The sequence below is a fragment of the Anopheles darlingi genome, chromosome 3, assembly GCF_943734745.1.
Source record: "Anopheles darlingi chromosome 3, idAnoDarlMG_H_01, whole genome shotgun sequence".
Classification (NCBI taxonomy): Eukaryota; Metazoa; Arthropoda; class Insecta; order Diptera; family Culicidae; genus Anopheles; species Anopheles darlingi.
In genome coordinates, this window is record NC_064875.1 from 24,165,181 (window position 1) to 24,175,729 (window position 10,549).

The 10,549-nt window shown below is 44.1% G+C and overlaps 1 protein-coding gene across 2 annotated transcripts; it reads right to left on the reverse strand.

Moving 5' to 3' along the window:
- Positions 1-234: 234 nt before the first annotated feature.
- LOC125956629 (serine protease easter-like) lies at positions 235-3,315 on the reverse strand. Of its 2 annotated transcripts, XM_049688697.1 has the most exons (5): positions 3,072-3,315; positions 2,099-2,455; positions 1,599-2,007; positions 1,315-1,511; positions 235-1,236 (listed from the first exon to the last, which is right to left on the reverse strand). In XM_049688697.1, the coding sequence occupies exons 2-5, from the start codon at positions 2,160-2,162 to the stop codon at positions 818-820; spliced, it is 1,089 nt and encodes a 362-aa protein (XP_049544654.1). In that variant the 5' UTR covers positions 2,163-2,455; positions 3,072-3,315; the 3' UTR covers positions 235-817. The 2 variants fall into 2 exon arrangements, with proteins under 2 accessions (XP_049544654.1, XP_049544653.1); XM_049688696.1 differs by having other exon boundaries at positions 2,099-3,315.
- Between the last annotated feature and the right edge of the window lie 7,234 nt (positions 3,316-10,549).

Here is a 10,549-nt window from a genome sequence, read left to right on the forward strand (position 1 = left end):
CCAGGGGATAGAGTTGTTTCAATCGTTAATTGTTTATTTACGGGAAGATGATGGTGTATACAATAGAGTTTTGGTATTGTATTCCAACAAACAATCACTTCTCGTATACTATGACCGGTAGAGGCTTAAGTGTATAAACTCCCTGCAATTGCCGCAACTTTATTATCGCGTTTAGAGGGGGTCAAATTCTGTTTCTCATTACGATTTTTCCGTTTTCACCTTCCATGTGCATAAACAAGGATTGATATTATCTGGTAAGGACCAGACGAATTTATATCCTTTTTTGATTTTATTTCATTTTCATTTGATAATAGAAAGCAGCTGTAACATTAGTCTTATTTAAGATACCAATAATATTAACACTTTTCTTGCGCTTTTTTAAACTGTTATTAGTTTTCAGTTGTAAAGTTGTGTTACCTAAAATAATCTAAAATTGAATAACGATATTTCAAACCTCTCAAGTGGCATTAGTTCGAGGAAAAAGAAACTACTCGTTTTGATAGTTCTTGATTACGAAACAATCGGAATACATTTGTTATTGTTTGGGAATTTCTGCCCAGCCACAATCGTTGAGAAGCTATACACTCGTCATTATTCAAAACGTCTGTATCTTTCCAATTATTTCGCATGTATTCTAGACAGGGTAAAGATGGTAATGATACAACGACGCATTTTTAAACAAAAAACTATAATTTTTTAAACATAATTTGACTTGGTGATTCAACAAAATACTGTCTAAACAAATAGGGCAATTAGAATGAGTTTGAACGTGTATCTTTTAGATTATCGTGGCATTACATATTCCGGAGGATTCTGTTTACGGACGTATGCTAGCCATTATCCAATCCATGTAGCTCGACACACGAGTGTAAATTCCTGGGACACTTGCTTTCCCACAAGCATTAATACCGGCCGATACAATTCCATACTGGACGAATCGTGCGCCTACGTTTCGAACGTAGAAAGCCAATGGTCCACCTGAATCGCCTCTACAAGCGTCAACCCGGTCTTTTCCACCAGCACACATGTGATAGTCCTCCGAAAGGTCCACAAAGAATCCATGTTCGGCTATTGTTCGTTGGCATTCCGGTATCGGTACCGGTTCCACTACTGCCTGCAGTAAAACATTGGAGGACGATTTGTTCGCAGTCATACCCCAACCGGTCACAATGTATCTTGGTAGAAGTAAATTTCGAACATCCTGGCGCACTGGCAGACAAATCGGTTGAATAGAATCTGTAATCGAAAGGCGAAATGAAGCTTAAATGCATGATCATCTCATAACGTAGTAAATGTTTTAATCTGTTCACTCACCGCTGAATGAGACTTCGTGTGCCATTCGAATTAAGGCTATGTCATGCAAAAGAGCTACCGAATTGTACTGAGGATACACGACCGTTGATTCTATTTCTACATCGATTGGTGGATCGGCACAAGATTTTTCTCCATTGCTATAAACAATGCAATCAATCGGTTTGCTTCTATCCTGTTCCCCAAGCCGTACTTTCGATCTGTTGGAGAGGCACGAAAAAAGAAACCAATTATATTAGCCCAAAAGAATGAATCTATCAATCTTTTCTCTTCATTTCAATCCTTACAGCATCCAACCGTCCCGAGGTTGCACACAATGCGCCGCCGTCAATACGTAGCGACTGTTGATCAACGATCCTCCGCAGCAATCTTTTAGTAAACCATTTTTCGAGTACCGAAGCGCCACCATCCACGGATAGTCGAATGGGTCAGTTTCATTGCCTTGCGATAACTTTTGGAAGATGCTATCACCACAGTCCTCGGGCAGTAATGGTCGTCGATGAACGATTTCCGTTGGTTGGCAGCATATGCTTCGCCCTACACCGGGTAGAGTGCAGGCAGCACGATCTATGTAGCTCTGAATGCCCTTAATAGGTGGTGTAGGTGACCGAAGAATGTAATGGATGTTACGGCAACGTTCGATTTCCACACAAAATCCCGCTTTGCGAGTAGGTGTGGTGCAGGCAGGATCGGTCTCTGTAGTGAATCGATGATGGAACGGAAACTATATCAGTAAAGCTCATCTTTGTGCAGCTCATAATGCCTTGGCAATGTTAGTGTTACTTACGAGACAAAACACTGCACACATTGATTGCTATCAACGAGCAAATGAAGGTTTTACTGTACGCCATCTTTCAAGTAGGTAAATGCAATCTTGCAATGGACGGAGAGGCATACGGCAAGCAATTTATGAATTCCGCTCGAATGATCGGAGGACTTACTAAGGCACAGAACGGAGGCTTAGAACTAAGAGCGGTATGATCTGCCGCTCCATTTATAAGGAGACTGCAGAGTTGGCTACGATACACACTCACACACACACAGATTGGGTTGGTTCCCAATGGAGCTCAAGAGTCAATTTTACGCCTTATGATGTGAGTGTGATGTGTACTAACGGTCCGATGCATACTAGGAATTCCCCGAACTCCAGGTGTACGTCGTAGGTAAGATGATGCGTCAATAGAATGTAAGATGATGCGTCATGATAACAACAGAATTTGTTATTTGTTTCATTCATGTTTAGGTTAGGGATTTCCTAACATCAGCAAGGTTTGCCCGACAAATTGTCGAGGTATTGGTTAGTCTCTCCCTATCTCCTTCGGAATTTCCATACAACTAGCGGAACAGAGTAACAGTTGCTTGCTTATCGCCTTAACCAGAAGGTTATGTCATTTTGTTCGAAATAAACGCTACTTGCGTTAGACTTTAATTCAATATTAACTGCTACTCTTATTTCTAAATGTATTTAAACATACAATACAATCTATCTTTTTTGAGCATCTAATACATTAATTAAAACGTGGTTTGATGAGCTATTAAAACATGTCAATTCAGAGGTGCATCATTTCTGCGGAGCAAAGGCCGAACTCTGTATGGACATTTATTGTGCACCATGCGAACGTCAGAACGCGATACGCCACGTCAAAATACACCACAAACGCTTCGATCGTTTGCCGCTCAGCTGTTCCGCCCGTACACTACTAACACAACACAGCTTCCAACTGTTCCTCAGTCCTATGCTATGATGAGAACGATCGTACCTAAGAAACCGATGAGCAGGTTGTTCTTAACGCCGTTCGCTCTGAACTGGTTGATCAAAAAGGTCCACAAATCGCTTGCTCGGGCAATGAATCATCACTCGCCAACGCGTTTCGGATACAGTAATGATCATTCTGGCTGGAATTCCCAACGCCCTATGCTATATCGTCGAACTCATCACACGGTATGATGTCACTGGATACAGCAGCTGCACATTCCATGCAAACCGACGAGGCGCCCGTCAGCCAACGAATGATTACAGATGCACCAAACCAACTGATAGTGGGCTAGTGATGATGTAGTAGCTGACTGAGTAAGTGAGGATTGCTCACAACCACTTACGATGTATTTGTTTTTACAGAGACGCGCCTTGACAAAGACATTCTTGATGCGCTTTTTACACTGTGCATGGTTGCGATCACAATTCACTCAACAATCGACCTCGACACACTTCGTCACGATCGTCAGCGAAGTCGAGAAGGTTTAGGTTCGATTTAAAGGCAAACGCGAGACGCTCACCATCGAGGCCGAATAAGTAAAAGACCTACGTTCTCCTCCTTTGCACGATTGATGCAATGGATGACTCAATGCATGCCAGAGCTCCATTATAAAGATAATCTTGTGTAGTCGGGAGACTTCCATCAACTGGCAATGACTTGGAACAAGTTGGAAAAAGACCGCACTCGATCATAAACTCGGGTTTCTCAGAGTTTGTGACAGTACCGTTAAATATCATAACATTTTAACGATCTGTATGCTATTGATAAACATAGCGGCATGCTAACGTTATCAAAATCGACCACGATGTCACGATGACGCTGAAATTTTTGAGAAATAACAGGCGTTACTTTTCGCATCGCTGCTACTAGAGCTGCAATGACCGACAGAAACTAAAAGAACTACATAATGAATTCCTGTGGCCTTTTTCGTTTACAGCAGGCGGTACCAGAGTCTTGGATTAGAAGCATACCTTATAAGCCAATTCAACCCAGAAATACATCAGAAATGACAATGATATCGATGGATCGTATGCCAGCAGATGAACCAGGAAAACGTGAAAGTGACACTTTCTTTTTGAAAGATTGCATCAAATTCGACAAACATGGTATTTCAACAAAAACGGCCTGAAACGAAAAAAATGACGAAAAACATATTCCTTTCTCGACCACTGTAGCGATTTTTGAGGCACCTCCCATCAGAATGTTACAACCGCTCGTTTAGCCAAAATTTAAAAGGAAATCAATGTTCTTGCGATACACAATATGTTATTACCGAAAATGCATGGACAACATTTTGAAAGAATTTGTGAATTTTGTTTAGCTTACAACAAAATAAACCGTAACTAGAACTATAATGCCATATTGCATCTTCTTAATCGTTGTCAGTTGCACCAAAAACCGGCGAAAAAAATTCGTTTAATTATTACCGCAAAGTGTGTCCAAAGCGTTACGAAACATACGAGTTCAACAATTTAATCATCAATAATTGTTCAACCAAACGAGCCACTCAACCTTCACCACCAATTAACCGCCGGAAATGATTACAAACGTCTCTACAAGCGCTGGCAAAAGAAAAAGGCGAATATCAATCATGCGGCCACACTCATTAAACCGTGATTGATGGTTCTGTCGTGGTGCGTCAGTTGGCAGGCCGCCGCCTCTAGGTTCATTAAATGGCCAAAAACATCGCCAAAAATCTCCGGCTCTTTGCGGCATCATTAATCGCGCTATGATTAAGCATGACATTATTGACAAAACATATTACCCGCTCAGCATGGCAGCACCGTTACCTTTGACCCCTTCTCTCTCTCTCTCTCCGTTTCTTATTCCCTCTCCGTGCGCCTTGCCATTGCGTTGGATGATTTCGGTTGGTGGGTCCGGATGGGGATGATGCCGGGGCCGTGATGCCAGCTACCAGCGTCGATCAATCGTGAAACACGCGGTTTCATCGGTTTCACCAGCGCCTAATCGTAAATCAAATCTTGCGCTTCATTTGGTACCACTTAAAATTCACCGAGACGCCGCCAACCATCAAACCACAAGACGCACAGCCGAGAGAGGGTGAAAAAGAGTGAGATGGAGGAAGAGAGAGAGTTAAGGATTGTGATTAAGTGAAGCTGGGAGGCACGGGATGCCGGATATCGGTTCTCGAACAACAACAACACCTGCAGCAGCATTCGAGAAGCAACAATCGATCCTTGCGCTGCGCTGGATGAGCGAGATAAGAGATGTTCTGCATTTTGCTTGAAAAATAAAATCGCGAAATGAAGCAAAGTGAACAAAAGAGAGACAAAGTGTGTGTGAGAGAAAGAGAGAGAGAGAGAGATAGAGAGATAGAGAGAGAGAGAGAGAGAGAGAGAGAGAGAGAGAGAGAGAGAGAGGTAGCGCGCGCAAGCGAATCTTTTTGCTGACATTATTTTCAATCAATGACGAAGTAGACGCTCTTCCAAAGGAACCCCTCGCAGTGCAAACAAATTGATTTTCAATTTGTTTCTTCCGACCGCCAACCACTACCAGTCACCCTACTTCCTCCTACCCCACCTCACAAGTCTACACGCTTCGTCCCCTCTTCTGACCTTTTGAAAATAAATCGTCTTGCCATGCCGACGATCGCCGGAAAAAGGGGCTGAAAAGTAAATCGTAAAGAAAGCGAATCTGCGGTCGGTGCAAAGCAGAGGGAGAGAGGGAGTGACGAACGGTGAAACAGCTTCCCCTCCTCTCTCTCTCTCCCCCCCCCCCCCCCCGGACCATTCGATCATCTATCGGCAGCACTTGATAAGGCGAATGATTTGGGGCGAAAGAATTTCGTTTCATTTGTTTTTCCTGTTCCACCCAAGGGAAGGGAAACCCTTTTCACTTTTCTTGGTTTTCCCTGGGTATTCGCGCGACCGATCCGGAAGTGAGCGGGAACAGTTTTGGCGGTTGAAGAACGGAGCGTCGATAGCGCCCGGAGTGCGAATCGTGCAAAGGAGCAGCTGGGAATGGCTTTCAGTACGCCGCCGCCGCCACCGTCGAGTCGATTTTTCGATAATCTTATCGATAAACACATCGCCGGTCGGATGTTTTGCTCACCATTTTTCATGCCAGTTTCCCCATTCGCCCGTTTGGCAGCACGCGGAAACGCAGGAAAAACGCGGAAGCGTGAGTGGCAAATTGAAAAGTTTGTCGTTTTCGGGGTAGTTGTTGCTGTTGCTGTCGTGAAGGGGGTTGCCTTGGTGATGATTTGCATCCGTTTTGCATCTTCGTCGCAAGCGAAATGCCGCACCCAGCGCGCAATGAGCAATCGTGACCGAATGTCAACGGTCGGATGGCAATGGCGGATCATGTGACCGGAATTTGCTCACAGCGAGCGAATGCCATTCCGTCAATTCCACTTTACAGGATGTTTTTTTTCTCTCTCTCGTGCAATTTCCGCATCGTTTCCATTTTCCGGGCGTTTGCTTTGCTGGCTCTGGGAAACTAATAGGATTTCCACTCAAAAGACAGCCAAACCGGAACCGGTGCATCATCGTGGGGAACTGACGACAGGAAACGGTGCGCTCACTCGGAGAGTGTTAGTAGATCAGGAAGTCAAATGTTGGTTGTCAACATCTGTCGTTTGTAAGTTTGTAACACACACACACCGGTTACTTCAAGGGCTGTTCAATATAATCGGATTGGAGTGCTGTAGTAGCAGTAGCATTCTGTGTTTGTCGCTTGCTCCTGGAGTAAAGAACAGGAACAGGAGAGTTGTTAAGCCAAATGTGGATGTTTGCACACATATTCATTGGTCATTGGTAAGATGGGTCATGTCGGTTCTTCTCGAGGATTAATCAAATGATTCCAATCAATTATACCTCTAAGACTGTATGCAGCTCGATGATCGTAGAGTAGTCGACCAAACAGGTAACTATTGATCAATCAAGTCTTTATGTTGGTTTTTTGCTAGTATCATTAGTATCCTAATAGTGACACTGTCATTACATTAACATTTCTATCCATCTTTGGTAGTCATCGTATACAGCGCAGGAGTTATTTAAGGGTGATATGTTGATATCCCTTTTTCTAAGGAATAAGAAATAAGTATATTTCTAAAGAATAAGTAATCTAATTAGTTTTGATTTTGATTTTATTGCTCCGCATAAAATGACTAATTTGTCGAGAATTGTATTTTAAAGTATGGCACGCGGTCCAAAGTATTGCTCGTATATCAGTTTCTTATGAACATTAAGCAATTATAACAATTGATTCCGGTTGAGAAATTATCTCTTGCTATTATTGATATATTTTTCTTGGAAAAAATCAGTAGTTTATGCGATGCGTGGTTAATTCCGCCATTGCCGTAAGAATATGCATTTGTTTCACTGTGCTTTTAAAACTATGTATCTCTTTCGTTTCTGCTTCGGTTTATGCAAACAAAATGCTTTTAAAAAGGAAAAAAGCATTCAGGGAAAACGTGAGAATTATTTTACACCGCTTAAAATTTGATTTTTTGCAGATTCACGAACGGCACGAACAGGTTTACTCATCGCTACGCATATACAAATCTTTTTTTTTTCCTAGAAAGTTATATCAGTCGTAGCTAGTGATAATTGCTCTACTGAAATCATTTCTCACAATTTACCTAATGTTCATGAGAAAGAGCTATACGAGCATTAGTTTGCACCGCGCAGCATAGCCGTACGAATATTAATTTGCATCACTGCAGTTAATGCACTTAACATCAGTTATGCATTATCAGTAACAAATTCAGTGTAGGAGTTATCGCTTAAATATGGCGATGCGGCTCAGTGCAACTGCAACACACGATACAAAGTTATTCAAGCAGCTTTAACCTTGTCAAAACATAACTCTCAATTAATTAAAATTAAAATTCAATGAAGATCAATACTAGACCAGATCAATGAAGACCAGTTATAATCAAATTATCGGAACATAATCCAGCCAGTGAACAAGTATCACCAATAAAAGTGATACCATAGCCTCGAACAACCAGCATGGAAAACATCAAATTCCCAGAACAATTTTCAAATTGTGCTTCGAAAATTTGTGCGAAAATTCCAACAGACAGACTGTGTAACGATACGAACGAAAAGCGAGAAGGTAACCTTTTGCTCTGACGCCCTCGCTCGCAGCACTTAATGAGCAATTTCGGTTCGGTGTTCGTTAAAACATCATATTCCCGCCCTGCACCGCCGCTGCTGTCGATGGTTAAAGTTTTTTGATTGAGTAACGCTGCCTAATTAGTGGCTAGATGTTTCAATTTAGTCGCCCAACCATCATCGATCGCTAGCGCCGGTGCCCTTGATTAGCGCGAGCGACGTTCCGGGAAAAATGGAACGCGATCTGCAATAGCAAGAGCTAAAGTGAACTTTTCCCACGTTCGTTATGCTCACCGATGCAGGCGCCGTGCTGCATGCCTGGTGCAGCATGTGCACCACCAAAACACCACGAACAACAACACCCGGTATGCCGGATGCCGGACGAACATCCATCGTTTGTTGAGGGTCTTCGTTGGTGCATTTCCACCGCCAATGATAATGGTGTTGATAGCTGCTGCTGCTGATGATGATGATGATGATGATGTGCGAAGTAAGGTAGGATTCGGGGCGGGTGGCAAAACTTTGCAGCCAAAGCCACGGAGCAGAGGGCATGGCGCGAAGCGAGCAAGTTTTACACTTCCGCTTTGGCATGCACTTCAGAAGCTGGCACCGTTAGCAGCGCGTTACTGCTCGTAAGCTATCATATGGCTTTTCCAGCCCTTTTTGCCCGATTTCTCATTTCCACTCGCGTGTTCCTTCGCGTGGCGAGGTGCGGAACGGTCCAAATGCACAATCCAGACCGACCGAGCTGGCCAACTAGCCCCTTGCCCCGATTGCGCCACGTCAGTTGCGGATGTTACGTCGGTCATTGGCTAGCGCCAAGGGGGCAGCTGGCAGGTTACTGGAGGCAGGTTTGTCCACGGAAAAGTTGTCCGTTGCCGTGGCCGTGATCACCGTTGGCTTCCAATGGCAACGATGCGCGGGCCTTCCCCCGGAAAACAACGTCTTTTCTCGCGCGCAATCGCCGCCGGTGAGCAATCGGGGGTTTTTTTTGGCGGGAACTCAAACTGTTGAATTCTGAAGCCGGAAAAAGGATGAAAAGTTACCCCGCGGGGGGAGAATCGCAGGTGATGGGAAGTGTTGTTCACCGACCGCAGTCCTTTTCATCGCAAGTGCGAGAATGTTTTTGGTGCGGCCACTAGTCGTGTTCTAGTTGTGTGGAGTGTGGTGAGAGTTTTAGGGGACGGGGCTTCGTGAGAATAACAGCATCAGGTGCAGACCATCACAAGTTGTACCGGAAAGGTCTGTCGGAGGTGGTGGTGGTGAATTGCGTCCGGAAGAGTATTTTATTTAATTTATATTTTATCAAGGGATTAGGGAAATTTGGCGCAGCGAATTGCGAATGGTAAATGAGGCAATTTGTATTTATGAACCGGAACTCGGAGTCAGGTGCTCGCTGCCGCTCAGGCTCTCAGGCGCAAAACGAAACAGGCAACTATGATCGGCCACTACCGGTGATGATCACTATGGTGAGCGATGCGAAATACTTTCAGCAAACGAGCCACAAATGTGAAATGATGTACTCTTCTTCTTCTTCTTCTTGATTGCAGCTACTCAGCACACAGCGGAACTGTGACTACCCAGGCATGTCCGTGGTCCTTGGACTAGCACTCACTTGGCGTTGACCATGAATTCCTTCTATTCGATTCCTTTTTGGCCATCGCTCATCCTAAAGCGTTTTGTGAATGCAAAGCGATGGGGACATTGAGATTCCGAATTCCGGGAGCCGGAGAAAGACGGATTACCGTTCCGACCATCCGTCCGTCAGTTCGTCTATTCTCCTGTCGCAGACACCCTGCAGACTGACCGGTGCGCGGTACGTAAGGAAAACTTGTTTCAAATTCAATTTACTGCTGACCTTGGGGCGTCCACCACCAGCAGCGTACCGCTTCATACATCGCAGAGGAAGCAGGAATGGTGCACAGCACGGAAGGTGGCAAAACTTCCCGGAGACCGAAGGGAAAGCAAGGGAATTGGTACCTTCGCCGGGGAAGCACCGTTTGCGTTCCGGGGAAATTGGTGAAATTTGCATTATTTTCCATTCGCTAGTGATTCCAGGGGTGGTAAATTGTGGCCACCGACCACTTGAGTTAAGTACATTGCCCTGGATAGGTTCGGGGTTTTTTGAATATTTACATTACGGCGGTTTTGGTTTGGTTGCTGTACGAGTTGAATTGAGTGTCCAACCATTGTTTACATTCTTTCATCGGTCGGTCGGTTGCGGTGGTGAATTAGTCAATTGAAACTATCTCACTTGGACGGTTCTCTCTCTCTCTTTCTCTCTCTTTGTTATACCTGAGTCAGCTCGTGGTTGCAGATTATGAAGTTCAGAATTAAATCTGTTGAAATAATATTCGAGAATGTGTCTTATATTCTCATCCAGGAATCATTCTACAACTT